The sequence below is a fragment of the Pteropus medius genome, unplaced genomic scaffold (genome assembly GCF_902729225.1).
Source record: "Pteropus medius unplaced genomic scaffold, Ma_sr-lr_union100, whole genome shotgun sequence".
NCBI lineage: Eukaryota > Metazoa > Chordata > Mammalia > Chiroptera > Pteropodidae > Pteropus > Pteropus medius.
In genome coordinates this window covers 10,883,713-10,909,526 of record NW_024349801.1, presented here as the reverse complement: position 1 = coordinate 10,909,526, position 25,814 = coordinate 10,883,713, and the positions used below count along the sequence as shown (strand labels likewise).

At 40.4% G+C, this 25,814-nt stretch overlaps 2 protein-coding genes across 6 annotated transcripts in view; one reads left to right on the top strand and one right to left on the bottom strand.

The window, feature by feature from the left end:
• The window catches only part of ADAMTS18 (ADAM metallopeptidase with thrombospondin type 1 motif 18), a 357,590-nt gene extending 350,001 nt beyond the window's left edge, over positions 1–7,589 (bottom strand). The window contains exons 1-2 of the mRNA XM_039888839.1: positions 7,461–7,589; positions 5,884–6,022 (exon numbers count right to left, since the gene is read on the bottom strand). The gene's annotated coding sequence lies outside the window, so the exon portion shown is untranslated. The remainder of the gene's footprint in view (positions 1–5,883; positions 6,023–7,460) is intronic.
• Positions 7,590–7,720: 131 nt separating this feature from the next.
• On the top strand, positions 7,721–15,266 carry NUDT7 (nudix hydrolase 7). Of its 5 annotated transcripts, none has more exons than XM_039888842.1 (4): positions 7,721–7,868; positions 9,970–10,123; positions 13,866–14,021; positions 14,600–15,266. In XM_039888842.1, exons 1-4 carry the CDS (start codon positions 7,837–7,839, stop codon positions 14,960–14,962), a joined length of 705 nt encoding a protein of 234 aa, XP_039744776.1. In that variant the 5' UTR covers positions 7,721–7,836; the 3' UTR covers positions 14,963–15,266. The 5 variants fall into 5 exon arrangements, with proteins under 5 accessions (XP_039744776.1, XP_039744775.1, XP_039744777.1 ...); XM_039888841.1 differs by having other exon boundaries at positions 13,866–14,081; XM_039888843.1 differs by lacking the exon at positions 9,970–10,123 and having other exon boundaries at positions 7,724–7,868; positions 13,866–14,081.
• The last annotated feature ends 10,548 nt before the right edge of the window (positions 15,267–25,814 follow it).

The following is a 25,814-nucleotide window of genomic DNA, read 5'->3' as shown; positions in this document are numbered from 1 at the left end:
GGATGGATACTGACATTAGAGTGAAATGGTTTTTATTCAAATTCTAATTCCATCTATACCTGCTCTATGGTACTCAATTGTTTATCTGCTCTCTGCCTCAGTATGCTCACCTGCAAAAGGAAAGAAAAGCATCTCTGCCTGTGAGGGTGGTTATGAGGATTAATGATGCCCGACCACACAAAGCAACGAACACATTTTCCTACAATGCCTCACTCACAGGCCCTCGGCATAAGTGGTGGTTGGTGATGAGAATGTGTTGGAATAAGACATGTAAAACTCATGTGACTTTGGCAGGGGGGTAGGGAAGAAAAACTAGCACCCTTGGAACCACTGTGGTAGAGGATGTGATCGGAAATACATTTTCACCTGTATTAAACAGGACGTACATTTTAATCTCTTCAAAGGACTGAGGAGGACTCACATTGTAAAATTATAAACATCTCATTTTCCATGAATATATACAATTAGGCTAGTTAGCTGCTCGGCATCTATTTGGGGAACAAAATGTACATTTAACTGTGAAGAAAGACAAACAATGTTAAAAGAAACATGCTCTGCTTTTTATCCCTGCTTCTAAAGCACATCTGTATTCTGAATAACAAAGCAGAAAGGAAATATGGTCTGGCAGCTCATGCTCTTTCCCAGAAAGATGATTCATCTCCTCAACAAATGTCCCACCAGACATGTTTATGAGGATGGCATCCCCTAAGAGCCTCTGGTTGTGCATGTCTTATGCTTTGCATTCTGCTTCCCTGTGGATAAACTGAAGCAAGTTCATTTTGAATATACAATCTTGAAAAATTTTTTGAAAACAGATACCATGCATATATCTGTGTGTATATTTATATCAATGGATATGTTGTGTGCTGGTAACCCACCCAGAATTCCAGAAAATTGATTGTGGCCACAACCCATAATGCTTCTTCCTCAGTAGAGTACACAGCACTCTCTAGAGCTATAAAAGTGCCTCCAACATCTCGGCCCCCTTAGATGTTGCTCTTGTAAAGGGAGCCAGCTCACACGCTGGCTTGCTAGTGCTTGCTAACTCGCTCTCCCCAGCTCCCTACTCCCTCCACCCCCTCCCCGCAACTCTCTGTTCTCCATAGACTGCTCACAGTGTGTCCTTGTAGTGTGATCTCCCATTACTGGGTACCCACACTTTCTTTAGCCAAAGCTAGCTTTTACATGACTCTCTAAGTGATTTTATTCTTATCTGTCTTCCTTTCTAAAATGAACATCACCTTCACTCTAGCCCATCAAAATCTTTCCTCTCCTTCAAAGCCCAGTTAAAATGTTTTTCTTTTTTTTTACATATCTATATTCTGTCAAAAAATACATATTATCTGGCTGCTGAGACCACAACAGTGGGGAAAAGATGCTTTGTTCCTTCTCTCCTGGACCTTAGATGTTAGTGGAAGGAGGCAGAGAATGAAGGAATGGCAGTATTTTAGCTACTCTTTGGGGCAGCATCCTCAGGCTTCTACATGAGATTTTCCTTTAGCCCCAGGAGGACATTATTTACCGTTCCCCTATACACCTACCCATTGTTCTAATGTGGCACCACCCCAAGTGCCTCAAACAAAACACCAGTTCAGATCAATGTCAGTGGAGATTATGGGGGTAAAAAGAATTCTGTGGCCAAGAAAATCAGAGGAAAGTGAGACTAAACAAAGTTTGCAAACTTGACCAAGTTAACAGATTATTTATCTGTGAGGAGGTATCAAATGCAGCCTTCCTGAAATGTATTTGACATTAGTGTCCTCCCACAGGGGACCGCACAGGTCTAAGGTTGCTTGGAACATTTTGGGAAATGCTGTATTTCCCCTTCCACAATATTAACTCTTTAAAGACAAGTATGACATCCGATCATTGCATCCAACACCTCACTCAACGCAGCTCATGCCATGTGATAAAAAAATAAGCATTTTTGTTGCTAATGCTTATTATCTTGGGTAAATCTAAACCCTTCACTGACATGATAGGAGGTGGGATAAGTGTGGGTGCTGATTGGGGGTAATGTGAGCTTTTTTTTTTTTTTTTTGTATGAGAAAAGAATTAATGATGCTTGCTTCCACCCTCCATCCCCCAGAAATACCCTGGGAAGAAACCTCTAAGAATTTTTCCCAAAGCATGTGTTTAACCTGGAAGATATAGTACCCTTTATGGAAGACTTGACCAGATATTTCCAAGAAAGTTGCAGGATGGAAGGAAACTTAGAAAATATAAAACTTCCTATGTTAATATGGTACCCACTAGCCACATGTGGCTATTTAAATTACCTAAAAGTAAATAAAATTTAAAATTTAGTTCCTAAGTCACATTAGCCATATTTCAGTGCTCCAGGGCCACATTTGGTTAGTGGCCACTATATCAGAAAGCACAGATATAGAGCATTTCCATCACTGCAGAAAGTTCTACTGGACAGTGCTGCTAGAAGTACAATCCTCCCCCCTCAGATCTGAAATTGCTCTCTGCCAGCCCACGTTCTCTTCTGATTTTCACTGAAGACCTCAAGCAATGACCAATGCCACTTTGTCCCTCCCCAAGAGTATTATGTGGCTAATTTAAGACGACCAGCCATAGGACAAATAGGAAACCAGAGTTTAGCAGCAAATGGACAGCATCCTTCTCAAAGGGATTGTCCATCTGTCTCTGCCCACTCAGTAGTGTTGATGATCTCCAATGCACACCTGAGAGTAATTCCTGTGAGCAGAACACAGATGGCACAGTTTTCACCCAGGTGTAATAAATAGGTTGGATAAGGCTTGGAAAAGGCACCTAGCCAGGTAGGTGGTGGAGTATGGATTTGGGGAGGGATGTGTTTCCACCTCCTTTCACCAATCTATAAAGGCAAGAGTTTAACCAGAATTGAGTTGTGAGTTCCTAGTGTGGAGACCCAAGGCAAGGACTCAGAGGGTAATTCTCTGTGGAGTAGAGTCTGTGCTTCTTCCACAGACATTGAGTGTACCCTATGCACTAGAAAATCTTAAGCCAAAATCACAACTAATTCACAAGCTAAATGCAACCAGACTGCGCCTCACTGAATGGTACAGTCATGCTACTACGTATATCCTAGACCGAACCTTCATTTAGATTACATATTTCCCAGCACGACTGTTATTGGTAATTAAACCTGCTTGATTGTTCCATTACACAGAGACTACATGACAGTAAAGGAATCAAACATAACTAATATTAAGCTCATTTCTAAAGGTGCATGGAAATGAGAACCAAAAATGGTATAAAATACATAAATGATGTGCAACCATCGGTTTTTGTCAGTTTTGGGCAGGCCTGGCTCATGGAAACTCAGAGATTTAAGGGGTCTTAACATGCAAGCATATATCTGTTTTATTGTTACACAGTGAAAATTAAACAATGATGAAAAACATCATGGATTTTTTTGTTTTAAATCACATTTGTAGTTCCCTAAAAAATAAAGCCCCGGCAATTTACATTTTTATAATCCAAGGCAGTTCTAGAAGCATGTTTTCTATAATGTGTCTAACTTTTAGTTCCCAGTCCATACTTGCTGACAGAAATCTAGGGCAGTCTCAGGTCACTGACTTCTTGGCTAAAGTGCCTATCTAGACTTCCTGGGCCTGGCTGATGTCTACTATTTTATTTTTTTCAGATTCAAGTTTCATTTCTTCCTCCCTTCAAAGTGTAAACTATATCAGAATCACCCAAGGGTCTGGTTGTAAATGCAGATGCTTGGGCTCCATCTGCATCATTATTCCTGAGGCTGCACCCCAAGAACCTATATGTATAATCAGCCCCTAGGAGATTCTCATGCAAACTAAAATCACTCAACACCATATCTGAAAACAAACCTCTCAAGAGCAAGAATCAAATGTCGTATCTCTCTATCTCCAATATCCAGGTCCATGCCTAGCCAAGAATGAGCATCAACAGGAGAACATGCTGACTCAAACTCACGAGCCCTTTCCTTTTTAATGGGTCTTTTTTCAAAAAGGCAAAGCAAAGACCACATTACGTAGAGATCTGTCCACTCCAGCCCACTTTCTACAAAACAAGCCACTCGCCTTCCCTGGAGCCTCTTCTGAGATGGACCTGCTCGAGTTGCCAACTCCCAGGACCAGAAAGAAAGACTGTTCCAGTGCTACCAGGAATGGTGCCTCCTGGCACTGGTGGCCACCATCTGCCCTTCCCTCTGGGGCCAGGAGGTGCCCTTATCTTCTCAACAGCAAATGTCTCTCTTTGGAACATGCAAACCAGTGTCTAACCTTTACAAAAAAAAAAAATCGCCTAGAAGTTTGCTCAGAAACGCATGTTCCTGGGTGAATTTCCACCCTGAGAGAAACACCTGCAGGGTGACATTTGGAGCACTGAGCAGCCCCCAGATGGGTTTGATGCTGAGGACCCTGACTCATTCATAGAGAAATTCCTATTTAAACCTAGTCCTCAAAGAACTCCCTCAACTTCCTCCACTCAAAAGAGGAGAAAGCTGTGCCCCCTTAGCATTCTTGGATTTGGCAGAAGAGGAGCGGGGAGTAGATGGAGGATAAATGCCCATCTCAGAAATTAGAACCATTATGCCCTGATGGATATGTGAGACTTAATCTGAAAGCTCTTCCCTGAGACTGCCCTCCAAGAGCTTAGAGACCCTCCTGCAATTCGAGGAAGAAATGGAGGGAACTCACATTTCTTGAGTATTATTTTCTTTGGAAAATAATACAAGTGCTAAGTGGTGCCTATTATCTTATCATCTTTCCACAACCTACCTAGACCCCACTGCCTACACCCAGGCAGAATTAATTGCTTGCCTGCTGCTTCTCACTCCCCAGAGCACTTAGCCCCTTTCCTGGATTATAACACTTATCTGGTATTAAAGCTAATTGCTTGTTGTGGGTCTTTTCCCCAGACATCCTTTGTTCCTGAAGGCTGGCTGGTATTTTCTTTATCTCTGCTGCACCCAGGCCTGGCCTGCAGATAAGTTCTACCCAGGGTGCTAAGATGTGCTTCTTTGAGAGAACTGCACATTGAAATGCTGACTTTGCAGGCTGGCCTGAACCTTTTTATAGCTTTGTTTCTCTTAAAGGCATTTTCCAGAATGTTACTACCAAAAAATCTGTGTGCAAAAGCTACAAACACAAATCGTTTCCCCTAAAGACATTGCCCATTAAGTTTGAAGCCTGTGTTGTTTTATAGATTCAGAGATAAACACACACATATATAGTATGTAATCTTATATATGTAAGATATATATATATACACACACATATATACATATATGATTATATACAATATATATACATATATATAATCTTATGATGCATTTCACCTTGTGAAGTACCCGTGCTATGGCTTCCAGCCTTACAAAACCCATAAAAATTAAGTATTTCTACAGCAGTATTTCTGATCTTGAAAGCAGATGCTGTGCATGTAGCCTTCATATACAGCAAAGCATCTTGATCCTGCCTTTTAATTAAGGCCATCCCCTGTTACGCTCTGACTTTCTGATGTTGGGAGTATGGCGATTTTTCAGAAGGTTTAAAGCATCTTTTTCTGGTTCCTTGAGCCCAGGCTTTTGGAAGAGCCCCCTGACTGGCTCCAGTCTCTCCCCACTTCCAATCCATCTCCCACTCTGATTCCACAGAGATGTTCCTGAAAATCCAGACCTCTTATTCCTTTCCCTTTAGGAAGAAGGACAACCTCCATGTTGCTATGGCTCCCAAAGCCTTTTTACCTGTTTCCAGGGTTCTACTCTGCAAAATGCCCTCTTTGTTCCAGCCATGGTACACTACCTGCCCCTCTGAGCAAGACGCTTCACCTGAGCTTGGCTTCTGCTGTTTCCTCTGCTGAGAATGCCATCTTTCCCACTTTGGCCTCTTGAAATTTCACCTATCCCTCAGAACCTACCAGAGTGCCAGCTGCAGCTCAGTGGATAGGATCAACACCTGGCTTCGCCATTTACCCACTGTGTGACCATGGGAAAGGTACTTGACCACTCTGAGCCTCAGTTGCTCATCTTCGCATCAAGGATTCAGCCAAAGGATATCTGAAAGGAGAGAAAATAAAATGCCCAGACAATAATTTTTAGCCCCCAACTCAATTCTCTGAACCATTCTCCCTTCCCTTCTCATGCAGAACTGAGAACACACTGTGCATTACTAGAGCTGAGAGGCCTTAGAGGTCAAGGGCCACATCTTAGACATGCCTAGCACACAGTAAGTATGCAATGGATATTGGATTAGGGGTTAATTTATCTCCTCATTCATTCAGGTCATATACTTCACAGACCAGTTGCTTCTGAGAGGTGATGTCAAAATAAATGAACTCAGAGGTCAGAATACTCTAACCTTAAACCCTAGCTGTGTGAATTTAAGCAAGACATTTTTATTTCCTAACCTGGAAAGTGAGGATGATAATACCTCTATGGAAATAACCCTACTTCATGGGGTTACTCAGAAAATTATGGTTGCAGTGCCATTATCGTTATTATTAGGATGTCATCAGGCTTTTGACTTGGGCTCTCCCAGCCTCAGCAGACTTGCCAGGTGAACATCTGAGCTCAGTGGTTTTAAAGATCTGTGGCTCAACTGTCACACTGAATTACTTGGGCCCTAGGCAATTTTGGTTTTACGAACCCCTTCTTCCATAAAATAATAAAGCGACTTATATTTTATTACTGCATTGGTATAAAGATGAATATAATCTAGGCTGGATTCATTATTATATATTGCTCATTATTATATTCATTTTCATCTGATTTTAAATTAAAATTAAAACATTTTCATGGGCCCTAGGCACTGCACTTCCTGTGAGGGATGGAGAAATCAGTCTGGCCTTAAGTCTCTGAAATCTGGCCTCTTAAACGTCAGCTCCAACTAGGCTCCCTCTCTGTGGCTCTTACCCGGCTACTTCTGGGGTCTTTGCACACCATGGAGTCTTTGTACAAACTTGTCCTTCTTCCTAGAACTCTTTCCCCTGCCCCTTTCTGTTTTTTACTTTTTCACATATACCTTAGAGCAGAGGCTCTGAGCATCAGAATTCCCTTACAGCACAGATTGCTGGGCCTCACCCCCAGTTTCTGATCCAGCAGCTCTGAGATGACACCCAAGAGTCTATATTTTAACAGGACCAAGGTGGTACAGATGCTGCTAGTCCTGAACCGCATTTAAAGAACAGCTGCTTTCAAAGTCCACTCTGTTTCCACTTTCTCAGGTAAGCTTTCGCTGATCCGATTTGGCCACGTTTCTCCTTTGCATGCTGTCTAAGGACTAAAGATCTCTGCTTTGCCTATGTAATTTTTTGATTCATGTCTTTCTCTCTCCCATTTGACTGTAAGCGCCACGTGTCTTTTCGCCCGCTGTGGGACAGACCCACGCAGCACACTGTAGGTGTTCGGTAAATATGTGAGGACCGCTGTTCAGAAAAGGTGAACCAACTTAACCTCCTAGCAACAGTGAATGCATGGCAGAATCCTTTCAACTCACCAGCACTGCATTTCCACCTTTTCCCCCTTTTTACAACTGTCAATTTCATGATTCCTCATAAGCCTCTCATTCTTAAGGCAGAGCAATGAAGTTCGCAGAAACTGCCTCACGCGAGCCGGAAGGCCCGGCCTTAAGCCCCGCCTTCAAGCCCCGCCCCAAGCCCCGCCCCAGGCCCCGCCCTCACGCTCTGTACGCCCGGATCCTCCGCCTACGGCGCTAGGACCCGCCCACTGCCACTTCTAGCCTATGCCCCGCCCCCATCCCCGCCCTGGCCGTAGGCCCCGCCTCTTGGCCAGGTCCAGTGCCCCTCTACGCATGCTTTTCTGGTCGATCCCCTCCGAGGAGTCTCTAGCAGGAAACAAACTTTGCCCCGACAATGTCGCGATCTTGTCCTCTGGAGCTAATCAGGTAAAGCCTCCCCCTCCCCAGGCGCCCCGAGCCCGACCTGGCCCGGCCGGGATCGCTGCACTGCCGAACAGATCGAGGGTCGTGGGTCGCCGGGGCCTTGTGCTTGCTATTGTTTTTGCCGAACCCGCTTGTCTACCCGTCGAGTCCACGCTCGGTGCACTCACCTCCTTGACCGCCCGCAGGGTCCCAGGACCTTTGCACCTTCTCCGGTCCAAGACAGAGCTGCGTTTTGGCCACGCCGAGTGAAGTCCGTCCGCACTGGGCGGGCCAGTTCCCACTTCTGGATGTGGGCCTGCGTGCATAGGATGCAAAGTGCTACAGACTGGGTAGCTTAAAATAGCAGAAATTTATGCTTCCACAGTTCTAAAACCTAGAAGTCCAAAAACAAGGTGTTGGGCAGGGCCATTCTCCCTCTGAAAGCTCTAGGGGTGGATCCTTCTTTGCCTGCTGCAGCTTCTGGTGGCTTCCAGTGTTCCTTGACTCATGGCAGCATCATATCCAGTCCATCTTCACATGGTCTTTTCTCCTGTATGTGAATCTCTCTGTGTCTTCTCCTCTTCTCATAAGGACACCAGTCACTGGATTTAGAGCTCACCCTAAACCCGGGATGATTTCATTTTAAGTCCTAAACTAATTACTTCTGCAGAAATCCTATTTCCAAATAAAGTCACATTCTGAGGTTCTGGGTAGACATCAATTTTAGGGGGCATGGGGAACACTATTTAACCCACTACACTAACCAGCAACAAAATACGCCTTCCAAAAGGACCAAAACAAAATCACAGTCATGGACTCAGGGTACCATTTATGGTTATAAATCCAAATACTTGCATATTATCAAGTAGTTGTTCTCAAAGTGTGTTCTCTTGGTCTGCAGCATCATCACATCACTTGGGAGTTTGATATAAACGCTAACCCTCCAGCCCCACCCCAAACACTGTCACAGTTGCGGGGAGGGCCCAGCAATCTGTGTTATAACAAGCCTTCCAGGTGATTCTGTTGCTACTAAAGTTTGGGAACCACTGTTATAAGGCAATTGGATGTTTGATAACAAATAGAATATTTGATAACATGACATAAGGGCCAGGTTAAGAGAAAGGCCTTAATTTTACAATTGTCTGACCTTACAATGACTTAGAAATCTGCCTTATCCGAATATAATTGTAGATTTCAACATTAAACTATTGTATTGTCGAAAGAATATTTTACCATGATTTAAATTTAATTTAGGTTTCAAATGAACTTGTGTACTAAACTGTGTTCTTAGTACCATAAGTCCCCCGCTATCCATGAGAGATGTGGTCCGAGGCCCCCAGTAAATGCCTGAAACTGCAGATAGTACCGAACCTTATATACACTGTTTTTTCCTATACACACACACCTATGAAAAAGGTTAATTGTAAATTAGGCACAGTAAGAGATTAACAACAACAATAATAGAACAACGACGACAGTATAACTAGTAAAAGTTATGTGAATGTGGTTTATCTCAAAATAGCATACGGCACTCACCTTTTCATTTAAAGAAACGTTACAGCTTCTCTTTGGCATACATGAATTGCCAGCATCACTATTGTGCTTTGGAGCCACTATTAAGAAAAATAGGGTTACTTGAACATAAGTACTGCTATATCCCATCAGTCAATATGATCATCAAGAAGGCCACTCCATGACCAGTGGGCAGGTAGCATATACAGCCTGGATAATCTGGATTAAAGAATGATTCACATCCCAGGTGAATGGAGTTGGACAGTGTGAGATTTCATCACGCCACTCAGAAAAGCACTCAATTTAAAACTTATGAATTGTTTATTTTTGGAATTTTTCATTGAATATTTTTGTACTGTATTTGACCACAGGTACTGAAACTGAGGAGAGTGAAACCACAAGTAAAGGGAACTACTATAGTTTTTTGCCTCATTTTACCTTGCCGGCAACTATGCACTTTGGGTATTATTACTTCTACCATGTTATTGAAAGTACACTGAGACTCAGAAATGGTAAACCTCAAAATACCCAACCTTAGTGGAAACATAGGCAGGACAAGGAGCTTTTTACCATAATTCCGGTTACTAAAATGTTTGGTTTGTTTCCATTTTAGAAAAAGTTTGATAGATGATGCTAAAGCTCGTTTAAAAAAGTATGATGTTGGGGCCAAATATTCTCACTTGTCGTCTGTCAAATATTCCATCCTTTTACCATTGTTGGCTAAAGAAGGAAAACTTCATCTTTTGTTCACTCTCCGGTCAGAAAAGGTGGGTCACAAAAAGGTTCTGCCATGGAAGTCTCAGGACATTTGAAAACACCACAAAATTTTGTCACTTGCATACATTTTGAGGCCACATTTTCAAATGGACTTGCAAATTGTGATGTTCAAGGTGCTACTGGATAACATGACATCTTTTGGAGTTTTGGGGGGAAAAAAGTAAGCAATTTAGCTAGTAAGTAATTTAAAATACTTTTAGACCAGGGTTTCTTAACCTTGGTGCAATTGGCATTTGGGCTGGATAGTTCTTTGTTGTGGGAGCATCATCCCTGGCCTCTACCCCAGTAGGGCTAGTTACACACACACACACACACACACACACACACACACACACACACACATTTTACTCACAGACACATTTTATCACGACCATGTTTGAATACAGGCTCTCTTCCTGCCAGCTGTGTGACTTTGTACCAGCTACCCTCTCTATACTGCAGTTTCTTCACTTGCAAAATGAGGACAGAATATTATACCTGTTCGGTAGGGTTGTTGTAAGGATTTCGCAGGGTAACAAATGTAAAGCACCTAAAACAGCCATAGTACTTGGCAAAGATTGGGTAAGTTTCACCTATCATCATTAGTGCCATTAGCAGACATGCCTGAGGTTTTAAGATAAACCATTCTATTTAAAAGAAATGTTTGGCTTGGAATGGCATTCCCCGGGGTACACACCTGGGTAAGGTCACTCTCCCTTGCTGTTAGGGATACTTCTGAGGAAAAGTTGGGAAACAGTAATTTCAAAGTTATGCAAGTATAAAAAAGAAAATGGGCCATATTAAAGTGTCTTTCTAGGCAGAATAACGACAGGTATCCCCATAAGAGAAAAAAGCAGGCTGAGAAATCAGCTGAAGTTTTGAGGATTCGAGATTAGAGTTGTGTGGATTCTTTTCAGTCTGGGTCAGATGATAAAAATCATGGTTCCAAGGGAAGATACTCAACTTGGAATCGGAAGACCAGGATCTGTTCCCAGATCTGCCCAAAAAAAGCACAAAAGAAGCACTTAAATATATTTTTTGATTATCAGACAAACAACTTAGAAAATCTAGACAAGACCAAAATGGGTTCCTGGTCTCTGTTTCACCTAGAATACCTCTGCCTGTTGCTTATTAAATAGTGAGAATCGTCTTAGACTATAAACTCCGATGTGCAAAGGTCACATTTAAAAAAAAATTTATTTAAATTTAATTAAATCTGACTCTAAGCTTATCTGGCTGTGGGGGCAGGAAATTCCCTCGGGTATTATCTAATCTGCACCCCTCCGTGGAGTCACAAGTGCAGCTCACAGTTCTTCCCAGTAGATGGAGAAGGTGGTGCCCATCATCAGTGCCTCTTGCTTAAGTGTAGGCTCTCCTAGCTGTGGACCCTGGAGCACCTCTGTTTTCTCATTGCTGAAATGGAACTGAACACAGTGCCTAATGTTGTGAGGGTAAAGGATCTTTCTCTCTCCTCTCTACTTTCCCCTCTCTTCCCAGCTCTCTAGGGCTTGATATAGACAAGAGGAAATTCAAGAACAAAACATAGATTAAAGTCTTAGAAAATTAGCTGCAACCTTACTTGGTTTTTGAGTAGAATTCCATAAGATTTTATTTAATAAAAAATGCTATTTACAAAAAAAATTAAAATAGAAACTTCTGTATTTGGATAGGGTTCTTTTCAGTGTTGACAGTTTCCAAATAATCATTTTTGTGAATGTGTCTTTTTTTCAAAATGGCATAACATTTTCTTATGAGTATTTAAAATTGTCACTAAATCAGGTTTGTATTTTTGTCAAACCTAATGAGTCCCTGCAGATGCCTGTCACTGATGCCTTGCTGCTGAGTGCTAACATCACAGAGTATGTTTTCAGAGGTGGTATACCATTAGGTCTGTTTCTTATGCATTCGGTTGGTGAATGTTCAAAACAGTAGAAACGTGTCCATCAACCTTGTTTTCACCTACTCTTATAAGATGTGAAGATGTGTAAGGTTTCTGTGTATTATAGCAACTCCTGCATTGTTGCTGATTTATTAGCAGAGAGGAACTTTAAAATGTTTTCTTTCATTTTTTAAAAATTTGCCCAAATGGGACTTTAAACTGTAGAACACTATAAAATTTATAATGACATCTAGTTTATTCTTACACAGATTTATTGGCTCTGATGCTAAAAATGCCAACATGACCTCTTGATTTAGCTTCTAAACATCAAGAACTGACCTTACAAGTTCTCATTCATAAATATTTGGCATGGCCCAGGCACTGTGCCATGTGCTTCAGTCATTAGCTCATGTGCTGGGTCCACGACCCTGGGAGGTACACAGAGACAGTACTCTTATTATACACAGTTAAGAAGAGACAGACCCAGGACCCCTGCTGAGCCCGAGGTCTTCACATTTCAGGAGAGAGAGGATGTTGGGCATTGGGTGGGGGTGAGTGTAGAAGAAATTGAGGTCACCTTTGCTGAGAAGTTTCGACTGGAGAGGAGAGAAGGGTGGAGGGTTTGTTCTTTTTCCCCCTTTCCAAGATAGGAGAGAAATCATTTTAAAGATAGAGATAAGAAAGGAAAGAGTATTTAGGATGCTACAGATGGAGACACAGCAGTTGTCCTAAAGTCGGGGAGGCCTGGGATCAAGGGTACATGTGGAAAAGGGCAGTGCAGGGAAAGAGAGGCTCCTGTTCTTGACTCACGTGTGCAGAGGTGTTGACACAAGCCAGTGCTAATGGCTCCAGTGACCACATTCTATGTGTAAGCTCTTGTGTAAGTAAATGTGTGGCGTGCTGATTAAGAGCAGACTCTAGAATTCGGTTCTGGTGTATATTCCAGCTCCACCACTAGGCCCTTATGTGAACTTGGTCAGGTTGTTTAGCCTCTTTGAGCCTTAGTTCCCTTGTCTAAAAGTGGAAATAATAATATAGTAGCTTATATGTCCATTAGTGGAAAGATAAACAAATTGTGATATATACATTCAGTAGAATACTATCCAGCCATAAAAAGGAATGAAATACTGATACATGATACAATGTGGAAGAATCTCAAAAACGTCATGCTAAGTGAAAGAAGCCACACAAAAGGTCACAGATCATATGATTCCATTTATAGGAAGTATCCAGGATATATAAATCCACAGAGACAGAATGTAAAGGCAGGGAGGAGAGGGGCATGAGGGTCAAGTAGCAGGTAGAGTCTCCTTTAGGGATGATGAAAATGTTCTAGAACTAGATAGTAGTAGTTGTTGTATAACATTGTGACTGTATTAAACGTCACTGACTTGGTCACATCAAAATAGTTAATTGTATGTTATGTAAATTTCACCTCAATTTAAAAAAAAAGAAAAAACCTTAAAAAAAAAAAGCAGCTTATATATAACTGTCCTGAGAACGCAGTGAAGAAAAAAAAAAAAATCCTTGTGAAGTGGCATGGCCAGAACAGGATAAGCACTCAGTAAAAGTTATCTATTGATAACATTGCTCTTTTCGTTCTTCTTTCTTTCAGCTTTTTTCTCCCATCATTGTAAATCTGTTTGTGTCTTTGTGGTATCTTTGGGGACAAGTAGAGAAAAATTAGAAGTAAGAGAAGTTCTCAAAGTTCATTTTTTTTTAATTATTCAAGTATAACTTTTTTTTTTGGTCTTGTTCTCCATTTATTACCAATAGTGTAAGAAGCGTCTCTGGTACAAAAATACAATGTTTGAATGAGTGAATGTTTCCAAAATTGGAATCACACATCCCAGCTCTGTTCTTTGAATATCCAGCTAAGAAGGTCACCTGGAGAAGTATGCTTCCCTGGTGGGAAGCGCGAACCTACAGATGTGGATGATGTGGCCACAGCTCTCCGGGAATCCCAGGAGGAAGTGGGGCTGTGTCCTCATCAGGTGGAGGTTGTCTGCTGCCTGGTGCCATGTCTGCTGGTAAGTGTTGGAACAGAACTGGGTTTTCAGCTATCGAAAATACTGCTTCAGTCTTATGCCGTAAGTCCTCACTTAGGTTCTGCAACTTTGAGCGAAATGATGTATAATAAAACGAGTTTTACCATAGGCTAATTGATATAAACAAAAGTTAAGTTCCCACAGCTTCTCATCAGTGTTATAACGAAAAATGTTTTTCAGGATCTGCTATACTTGCATCTTTTCTTACTCGTAGGACTTTATCATACAGATATACTCACACAAATGCAATTGCTAAGTCAAAGAGACACTTTTATAATGCCAAATTACCATCCCAAAAGATTGTACCAACTTATGTTCGCAAAATATCATTTTAAGAGTCATCTCACAGATGCTGCCTCAGGTAGGGCAGAGACGACTCCCATTTCATGGGGGACATAAAGTTTACATCTGAAGCAACTTCTTCCTCCTCTCAGCTCACCTTATATATAAATAGACTGCTTTGGCCTGTTTTCTTTAGCTTACACAGAGTGTCATGACTTTAGCATTTGAAACAATATCTCTTCATTTCTTAATTCATGTATTTTGTTTTCTGCTTTTAGGAAGATGCGTTGCTAACACCAGTTGTAGGATTTATAGACCAAAACTTCCAGGCCCTGCCTAATCCTGATGAAGTGAAGAGTGTGTTCCTGGTGCCTCTGGAATACTTCCTGCATCCACGTGTCTACCGCCAGCAGCCAACACAGTCTGGTCATCTTAATATTCATTGCTTTGACTACACAAACCCTGAAGATGGTGTGACTTACTCTATCACTGGAATAACTGCAAAATTTGCACTGTTTGTTGCCCTAATTATTTTGGGAAAAAAACCCACCTTTGAGGTTGAATTTAATCTCAATGATCTAATACCATCCTCTGAAGAGTCTTTCCTAAGGCTTCATAAACATGCAAAAGGCAAGTTATGATTTATGAGACCAACACCCAAATAAATATCTAAGCGGCTTTCATGTGTGCTCATCCACAGACCAATAATGCCAGCTGGTAGATTTTGACAGGTGCGAATATCGTTCCTGCAATGTGAAGGTAAAAACCTTGCCTTATTTTCAATTGCCTTCTGTTATCTGAAAGAGCAAAAGTCTTTCCAAAGTGAAAAATGTGTTTATAATATTGCATAATTTCAGCCACAATATATTAACACTATTTTTCTTACACATGTAAGAAAAAGTATCTGGTACATAGTAGGCACTTAATAAATATCTGTTGAATATATGACTGTGTGGCTTTTATTTGTGAGAGGTAATATCTCTTTCTGACTGTTGCATGTGACAGAAACTCCTGGCCAGCCATCAGAGTCCCTTTCTTCCATGGCAGTAGAAGAAGCTGAGTCCAAACTTCCCAGGTGGAAACAGCATTACCCAAGACCCCTTGCAGTTAAATTAAATGTGGCTGTGGAACTTCATTTAGGCCAGTGGGATATAAGTGAAGTTGACCTTGCAGGTCATCTCCAATTTAAGAGATAAGCTGGCTTCCCTAGACTCTTTCCTCTTTCCATGAACTGCAACATGGGTTTATCTGCAACCCAGCCTTGACCATACAAATGAGGACAATTCCTGGGGGAATGGCAGAACCAAAAGGTGGTAAGAGCTTGAATCTCTGAATAACTGTGGAGCAAAGCAATTTGCCTCCCTGGGCTGTTCACTGGGGACTGTTTGGAGAAGAATAAAATTCTGTTACCTTCCAGCCACCGTAATTTGGGGTCAGAGGGGCTTGAGCAGAGGTATAATCCTAAATAATATGCCATAACACTTGAACATGGCTGAATGGATATTCACACAAACTTGAGGTGTTGCCAACAGTTAGAATTTGAGATGAGCTGACATTTAACGTGTGGGTTCTGTGACATGCAAAAGATACCCTTGAATGTTGGTAGGGTTTGGCAGTCATCATCCAGAGAAGCTGAAATGAAGGAATATGAGAAGCCCATATGCCTACCAATCAGGAGAAATAATGTCATCTCCCTTAAGATAATGAGAACAGGAAAATGCTGATTTCAAGCACAAGCCCCGCATCGAAAGTCAAAAAGACAAACACTCTAAATTGCATAACTTGGGATCTACCACTTTTTTAATGGCCATCTCCACGTATCATGCTTTAGAGTTAACAGGAATTTCTGTTGAATTACGGTATTAACCATCCTGCATGAGGTCAGGGAAGCAGGTGAGTGAAGCAACATAACTTCAATTGTGTGATGGCAATCTCCCGTCTTATCAACTGTTTCTAGATTTTCAGAAAGCCAAATCATTTTTAATAAGACTTCGTTATAGCCAAAAACATGATTACCACACTAAACCCATCAGCCAGCCATACGTCCATTGCTGCTGAGTTTTTATTTTCTGAGAGTTGGCCGAGGAAAATATCCGTTCTGCTGCTTTATACCCATAAATGTTGAAATGCCCAAATCCAGCTCTAGCCATGAAAACAGATGTTGAGTAAGGTTCCCCATTAACATTCAGTAACTAGGTCTGAGTGAATAGGCCTAAATGGTTTCTGAACAATTATGAGAGGCATTTGCAAATGTGTGTTCACAATCTGACAGCAGTGTAATTGCCAGTAGATTGTTGGCCTCTGGCAGTACAGAAAGTTCCCTATTTTTAGCTGTTCAATTATGTGAACTCCACAGACCTGGTTGGTTTCTAAGAGTAGTTGGCCCAGTTGAAGTCTATAATCTGAATGACACTCGTGGCCTCCCACTTTAAGGGGCTGAATATTTAGTGATGGAAGTATCGTCCACTCCCTTTTTTTAGTGGTGTATTTTATGACATCTATGTTCAGGGTTCTAGTTAAACATTCTTTGATTAAAAGGAACCAAAGTCTAGTAAATCTGGCTCAAATGAAAGAAGTTTATTGGCAGGGTGCTGATTGCAGGGAATCTACAAAATCACTGAATAAATCAGGCTTAAGAAGCATAGCAATGGGGACCAACCTCAATGGCAAGAGTTTGTGAACCTTCACTTTTGCATCCTGTCATTGTGACAGTAATCATCTGTTTAGGTCGATGTATATGGACAAAACAAAAACAAAAACAACTCAGTGATTCAGTCTCTGATTCTTCAGAGAACAAGTCATTTAGTCTAGTTTGTGTCACCTGGCAGGTTTGCAGTCACCTGCAGCTATGTTCAAGGGCAAGGGTCAGAGTTGGACCACAAATGCACCCATTCCCTAAGTCCTCTGGGTCATCAGGCTGTGGGTGGGCTAATGGACATTCCCAGACATCTACTCTCTCCAGTCCCTAAAATCTGCAAATTCTGTGGATTCTGCCACCAGACAGCTCAGCTCTGTCCCCTCTTTTGCATCCCCTCAGCCTTGGTAAGCCGGTGGTTAGGTGCCCTGAGTTTGGAGTCAGGATGCCCAGGTCATTATTCCAGCTCCATCAGCCCATTTGGTGACTTTAAGCAAATTACTCAGTCTTTACAGGCCTCAGTTTCCTTTTCTGTAGTGTGGGAGAAATAAACATTTTGTTTTAGCACCCTTGAGGGGATTAAAGGAGTTAACTGCACTTGACCCCTTCCCTTTAAACACAGCCAAATGCTCAGAACAGTGCCTGGAGGATAGTAAGGGCTCAATTACCTGTTAGCTGGTAATTGTTACATTATTATAACTGAGAAATTTATTATAACAATAATAATAAGCAGTGTCATTTCTCTAATTCAGAACATCATCATTTTCCTACACCAGAGGTGTCTGAACTTACTTTGTTCATAGCAGGTGCCCTTGGCATTTCAGTAATTTTTTCACAGGACATCTAAGTCAAAAGAAACACCTAATTTGTTTGTGATGTTGTTATAGACAAACAATTTAAAAAGTGTTTACATCTTACTAACTTGGTAGCTATTTAAAAATAAACCATATTACACTGAAAGAAAAATACTATTTTATTTCAATCTTAAAGAAGATTTATTCATGGGATGTGTGCCCCATTAGCTTTGGGCATTCCAGTTGGGCACGTAAACAAATGGAAGATTAAAATACAGTCATATGATAGGGATAAATGCATAGTCAAAAAGAGGAGGGATACCTCCTCAGATTTGGGACTCAGGGAAGACATTCCAGAGGAGGTGGTAGCTGAGCTAAGCCTTGATGGGTAAGGAGATACTACCCCAGGTAAGTAGGATGGTGGTGGTGATGATGGGGACTAACATTTATGAAGCACCTATTATATACCAGCTTCTTCACTTTTATTATTTCATTTAACCCTCATGACATGTCTCTGCAGTGATTTTGTTATTATTCCCATTTTTAGATAAGAAAATTTAAAGATCAGAGAAGTTAAATATTTGCCCATGGCCACACAGTTCATAAATGGCAGAGCCAACATTTAAACCAACATGTATGAATTTCAAAGCCCATTATTATCTCTACTATACTCATTTACTCCAAGATGAGGCTCATTTCACAGGGCAAAAATAGAAGTTTAAATTTATACTTCCCTTGAATCGCCATGTGTGAAAGAGAAAGCAATACACACTTAATAAAGAGAGAGCAGAGCTTACTTTTGCCTTCATCATGTCCTCCAGCTTATTCAGTTGGTGCTACACACAGTGAAATGAGTAATTATCCAGGATGGTTTTAATCAAAATGGAAGGTACCAATTAATAGATGAAAGTGCTGGCATACTTGCTAATTTAACAACTCTGTTCATGGTGCCAGCTTTCCAGTTAAAGAAGCGAGATGAGAAAACATTCCCCCATCCCTTCAACAAGACGATTAAATATAATCAAGTCTTTTTCTTGTGTCCAGTTGGTTTCTTATCTGAGAATAACACAAGGTTTTGATAAAATCGTGGGAGTGATCATCCCCTGAGCCAGTTGTCTTAGATACGGCATACTTGGGGTCCCCAATAGAGTCTGTGTGTATCCTCCGTTCAGAATGCTTCATTGCTCTCCCGTCACCACTCAGCCACCTCTCTGTGCCTTCCCATTGTTGAACACTACTAGGAGTCAATTTCTCTATGCCCACTCTTCAACCACCCCTACTTTATAGCATGGACGCTGCTTCATTGCATCCCTTTGCATATCTGTTTAATATATATATATTTATATATAATATACAAATATATATATATAATGTGTGTGTGTATGTGTGTATATATATATATGTGTGTGTGTGTGTGTGTGTATACACCACACACACACACACACACACATATATATATATATATATTTGTGCTTATTCCAGCCATGAACCTGGAAGAGACAGATCCACATACCATAGACCCCTCAGTCTGACTTCTTCTAGCCTCTGGTAAATGGACCAGAGATCAATGGCCAACACAAAGATAATATTTAATTTAACGGCCAGTAATCTACGACTTATGTAGTCTACTTAAATAATTGGGCTAAGTCTATTAGATTTTCCAAAGAATTCGAACTATGCCAGGAGATAGTATATGCTTCGGAACTATTTTGGTCATGTGCATGCTGATGAGTAAGCCCAAGAAGTCAGAGTTTAGAAGTTACTTGGCCAATAATTGGTGGAAGAATGATCTAGGCAGTAGTTATGTTAGTGATTTTACAGATGCAAATGGAGGATGAAGAAATGTTTCCTGAAGCAACTTAAAGATCCTTTTTAAGGTCTCATATTCAAGTCCATAAATTTTTACTTTATAGATGTAGCTTTGGTTCGATATTTCTTTGACTATAACTTTCCGCATTTCCCCTTTTATATCTTCAAGCCTTTATTCTTTATTCGTTATTGTCAGTAGCACTTGTTTTTTGTTTGTTTGTTTGTTTGTTTGTTGTTGTTTTCTTTCTTCTCTTTTTCACTTATTTCCCATGTGAATCTTGATGTTTTCCTTCTGGTTATTTTGTTCTACATTTTAAAATCATTTGTGTTTCTTTATTAATTTGTGGAACAGATTCTGCTCTGGGCTCATTTCATCTCCTTCCACCAGAATGGATTCTTTTTCTCTAAATCTGCTACATCCCATGGAGCCCATAAAGCATTCTGAGAAGTTGCCCACATTTTTTTTTCTGACCATAAATCTGTATGGCCTAACATCAGACCAAATAATAAACTGAAGGTAGTTTTGCTAGAACTCCTAACATGCTGTAAACATATATCAATCTATCTTAGCCCCCTGTAGTGATTTGAATAGTAGCCCCCAAGAGATATGTCCAAGTCCTAACCTACAGCACCTGTGAATGTGATTTTATTTGAAAATAGGGTCTTTGCAGATGTAATTACATTAAAGACCTTGAGATGAGATCATCCTAGGTTTAGGGTGGGCCCTAAGTCCAATGACTATGTCATAAGTAAAAGGAGAGGGAGATTTAAGACAGGGGGAAGAAAGCAGAGATTGGAGTGGCGTTGCCACAGGCCAAGGAACACCAGGAGCCACCAGAAGCTGGAATAAGCAAGGAATGCTCCTTCCTTTGAGCTTTCAGGGGAAGTGTGGCCCTTCTAACACCTGGGTTTTAGACTCTTGGCCTCCAGAACTGTGAGAGGATAAATTTCTGTAGCTTTTATACATACCGCTAAATTTTTATAAATGAAGTATAAATATAGTTTATTAAAATTGTAGTTTTTATAAATAGCCATTAAGTTCATGGTAATTTGTTAGACCAGCTCTAGGAATACTCTCCACCTTACCTTAGTATGAACATGGAAACAGTCCACTGTTGACTATCCAGGGATTGGCAGCCAGCCCAAACTCAGTAAATCAGATTTTTTCCCTCAGTAATTTCCTTGGGATTAGGACCGAGCAGCACCAGAGTCTTCCTGCCTCCTCCCTGGAGAACAAGGTATTCTTGTTAACTACTGAATGTTCTTACTAACTAGTTGAATTGCTAGACTGGGAGTTCCATGAGGGCAGGGACTCTACCTTGTTGGCATTTCTAGGGCCTGGTATTGTCTGACCTGCAACATCTCCCAATGCTTCTTATCTCAGTAGGTCAACCCGGTATTCTGAGTCATCCTTGACACTCACCCTCACCCTCCATAGCAGACACAGTCAGTGCCCATCCATATTCCTCAGGCGCTGCCATGACACTGAGCTCTAGACTACTTCCCAACAGCCAGTTCTTATATCTCCATTCCTGAAGAATTTTTCTAAATCTATAGCGGGCAGGTTGGAAATGCTGCTATATCAGCCCTTAACCAATGACTGGTGGAATATCAATAGCACAGCTTCTTTGCCTCTTGGGTGGGATAATCCTGAAGCATACATAATTCTTCACTGTCTCCCAGAATGAACTAAGCTTCAGTCACCCACTATGATCATTGGTTTAATAGCTCACTTTTTAGTGGCTGCCTTCCCTTCCTTATCTCATTTTCCAAACTCCTATACCAATATGCCCTATGTATTCCCATAAATTACTTGAGTCTTTGTCTTAGATTTTGTTTTTAGGTAAACTCAAACTAAGAAACATCTATATCCAAATTGTCACCAAATTCTACTGAATTTACCTTCTGAATATCTGTCAAATCTAGTTCCTCCTCTCTCTGCTGACATCAGCTTGGTTTAAGCCATCACAGACTTCTGAAAAATACCTATCTGGTAACCACTGCTTTGCATCATTTTCCTCTACAGCCATAGTTATTCTTCCAACACTTAAATATGAACATATTTTCCTTGAGACATCCTGATGGCTTCCCATTGTTTTTATGAGAAAGGCTAATTAAGCTTATAAACCCTGTGTTCTGGCTCTTGTTTATCTCTCTGGCTGTGTGTTGTACCATGTGCCTGTTCTCTGTTGATCTCACTCTTCCGACACTGACTGTGGTTCAGTTCATGGATGCCACGAGAGTCTTGCAGAAGCTGACACCTCAATTTGGAATGATTTCCTGTTTGCATTTGCCTATTGTTAATTCTTACTCATCAGTCAGAGCTTAGCTTCTCAGAGAAGTATCCTTAGTTCCCTACTTTTAAGTTCTCTTGTCACCATGTACCTCTCCATAACTGCTACCACAGTTTCAGTAATGTTTGTCTGATTCTTTGATTGAAGTCCCTCTTCTCCTATAGACTCTGAGCTCCAAAATGGAGAGATTATATCTCGATTTTGATCCATCATTGCACCCAAGCCTTCACTGAAGTTCTTGGCAAAATGGAGACTCTTGATATACAGTTATTAAGTGAAAGAATAAAATGAAATAAATAAAAAAGCAGTGACTTCTAATCAAATAGCTAATTCAGTGGGCTAAAGAAAAATAAAATCTCTTCTCAACAGTCTACATGACAAATGTCAACCTATAGTGGCCAACCTTGTTGTTAGCCATCTCCCATTTATTTACTGCATGAAGTGTATAAAGTGCCCTTCAAAGATCGGACATGAATGATCAGCTGCTATCTTTAACCAATGTTTGCCTTGTAACTTATGTCTTGATGAGCTACTAGAGGACAAGAATTAAATCCTCTTCATCCTTCTATCCCCAGTGCCTATCATATGTTTGGGGACCATGTCCCTTTAGATCTAGAAAACTTGACTTGAATCCTTATTGTAATTCCAGTGCAAAGCTCAATTTTCTCCCAAGATTTATTCAAACCCTTAAGGGCTTACATTTTCTCTAATCACCTCTGGTTTAATTTCCAGCTTCAGTGAATCTTAGTTCTGCATTCTATATATCGAGGTCTTCTCTTTACACTGGTGTCAACCCAAAACCAGGACAGAAACTGCTTTTACTTGCTTTTCCCAAGATTCCCTTTTATATAAATCTCTGAGTGACCTTAGTTGGAAACACAGGGATATCATCCAGGTAAACTTATATTACAACACAAGGGAGCAGAACTTAAATTTGAAAATTGTGTTTTCTTGTTCTTAAAAGGTCCTTTTCATTTCTGTCAAATCGGGTTCCAGGCTGATGCCGTAATCCTCAGTACTCTTGCCCTTGCCTTTCTCTTCTCTATTTGCTCACACTACCAAAGTGGCACTCATTTCTTTTGCAGAAAGCTTGTCTCTATCTATTTGATTCTTTGCATCTCATGCCCACTAGGATTCGCCTTCCACATCCAATAAGCCCAGCGGTGAATTTTTCTAAATAAGAAGGATTTATCTATACATGGCACATTGACTCCAATCATACTTTTTCTGACTCCGCTGGATCTTTTTAAATGAAATCACAGGGTCAAGTGAGGACAGCCTTATAGAAAAACCCATGGGCACTGAATTGAAAAAAACGCGTTTGTGCAAAACACATTTGATGTGTAAATGCGCTGATTTTATAAGAAGATAGATGAGCCTGAGAAACAGTGATAGGTGTGAATGATGAGATCAAACGTCAGACCTGGAGCAAGAAGCTGCTTTTGAGGAGTTGGCAGCGGAAAGATGGGGATGAGCAATAAGGATCAGACTGGAGTGCAAAGCATGTAGGTGAAACAGGGTAGAAAATGAAGAATTTATATAGAAGGAGTAATCAGAACAAATTTTAGGAGAGGAGTGGTGAGAGTAACGACCTTGAAACAAAGAAAGACAATACTGTGTCACCAACCAGAGGAAGTGGGCGTTGGCCCTGGCAGTGCCCATCAATACTGTACATGACCTCAGAGACATAAATCAATCTTTCTGAACCTCAGATTCCTTATGTGTAAAGTGGAAATGAACTAGTTGATCTCTAAACGACTTCTACTTCTGAAATCTCTAATTCTGGACTTTCTCCAGCCATATTGGAACATATACAGGCATTTAAGCAATTTTGCTTAATGTTTTACAAAGGAAAAGTCTGACCGAGGGAAAGAAAAGAATCACCTTTTTGTCTGCTGTTTGAAGCCAGCAGCATGCAGAGAGTTTCTTATGTGAAAAATACCATTTGGGGAGATTAATTAAAAATTCTGACATTCAGAGCAGGGATTTGGGGCAGGAATGTACAAGTCTAGAACTCTGGGTAGAATTAGGCAGGCATCTAAACATTGAACCTTGTTAGGTATATAATTAGGCATTAAGAAGGGGATATTTGAGGCCAATATTCCAAACCCAAGTGCTGGTTGGCTTTGTGGGTTTTGTTTGAATTATTGCATGTTTAATAGGATTTAACTACAGTGCCTCTGCTTAACAATCTGTTTCCTTGGCAATGCAATCCTCAGAGGGGCAAAGGCCATATGGAAAACATGGGTCATTTTATAGTTTAGTAAGTGAGGTTAAAAGAATAGAATTTAATTCACTGTACATCTCAGTATTCCCCCTACACATATGGTAAGGAAAAGAGTAACCAGCACATGGTAGGCATTCAATAAATGGAAGGTGCTATTATTATCAGGAAAAAAAAAAAAATCCACACTATGCTTTGTATTATAACAGTTGCTCAAACATGCTTGTTTTCCAAAAATGATTATCCAACAAAATAACTACTCTTCTCAGTAGTTGCATTGGTATTATCCTTGGTTCTATTTTTTTTTCCTTGCATCCTTTACTTTCATTCCATCAACGAGCATTGTTCTTTTCTGCATCCAGTTCATACCCCAAATTTATCTGGTTCTTCCTATTTCCCCTGTGACACCTGGTCTCAGCCACCACTACCATTCACCTGGACTTACAACAGCCTCCCAGCTGGTCTCCCTCTCATGTCTATTCTTGCTCCCTGTACTCCATCCTTCACTCAACATCTAGAGTGATCTTTTGAAAATAAGAGTAACATTATGTCACTTCTTGGCTTAAAACTTTCTAGTACCTTCCAATCATGCCTACAATAAAGTTCAAACTTTGTTCCCAGCTGACAAAATTAGTACGTTGTGGACCCTGCCTACCTCTGATCCCACTCCTCTGGCTTCATTAGTGAATTGAAATGTATACAATCTTCCTTCTCTTCCTGAAACATTCCAAGATCATCCCCACAACAGGTCTTTTGTACTAACTGTCCCCTCTCCCTGGAATGGACTTCGCCTGGTCTTTGGATGGCTGGCATCAGTTTTGTCATCAATTCTCAGTACACTTGTCCTTTTCTGGGAGGGTATTTCCCTACTCCACTCTTTTACACACCCATATTTTAATTTTCTGCAGACCACTTCGATAGCTGACATTTTTATATTTTTATTTACTTGTTTATTTTTTTCCCTTTCTCTCCCACTAGAACATAAGCTCTGGGAGTGTGGAACCTTTTATTATATTTTATTTCCTGCCAGTAACTCAATAAATATACCATGAATAGATGAATGAATTAATTTTGTTGAAAACTAGATGGCAAAGTCATTTTGCCATAAAGTCGGTCAACACAGTAATGAAATCATATCAATGGTTAGGTTAAAAATATATTCCCAAGCACATCAATATTTATTTTTATTACTTTTAATATTAAAAATGTGCTTCACTATGAGATTGTTTTGTAATGATTTATGCATTTTAATTATGTTTTATAATTGTTAATGTTTTTTTCTTTTTTTAAAAATGTCTGATTTACTCCAGCTAGTTAGCCCAGCTCTCTATGTGCATGCATTAGGAAAAAAACAGGGACAATTTAGATAACCAACAACTTATGAACCGTTTAAACAAATACAGTAAATTATAGAAAAGCACATATTTTTGTCAAATAATTCTAACCATACCTCTCTATTTAGAGGAATATTCATAAAAGTGTTTAAAATTCTCTTCTTGGGAAAGAAGTTGGGGTTATGACCATTCTTTAAAACAAAAAGCTTGAATGGCTATAAAATATAAGGAATGACTGAGTAGGAAGAGAGAGTCTTTTATGTAAAAAAAAAAAAAAAATCTAATCCTTAAGTTAAAAAAAAAAAAAAAGGACAGGAAATAAAAATTCAAATTCCAAAACCAAGATTTTCAGCTACAGAATTCAACCGAAGTGATTAGATAAAGGTAATGCTTGGTGCATCTT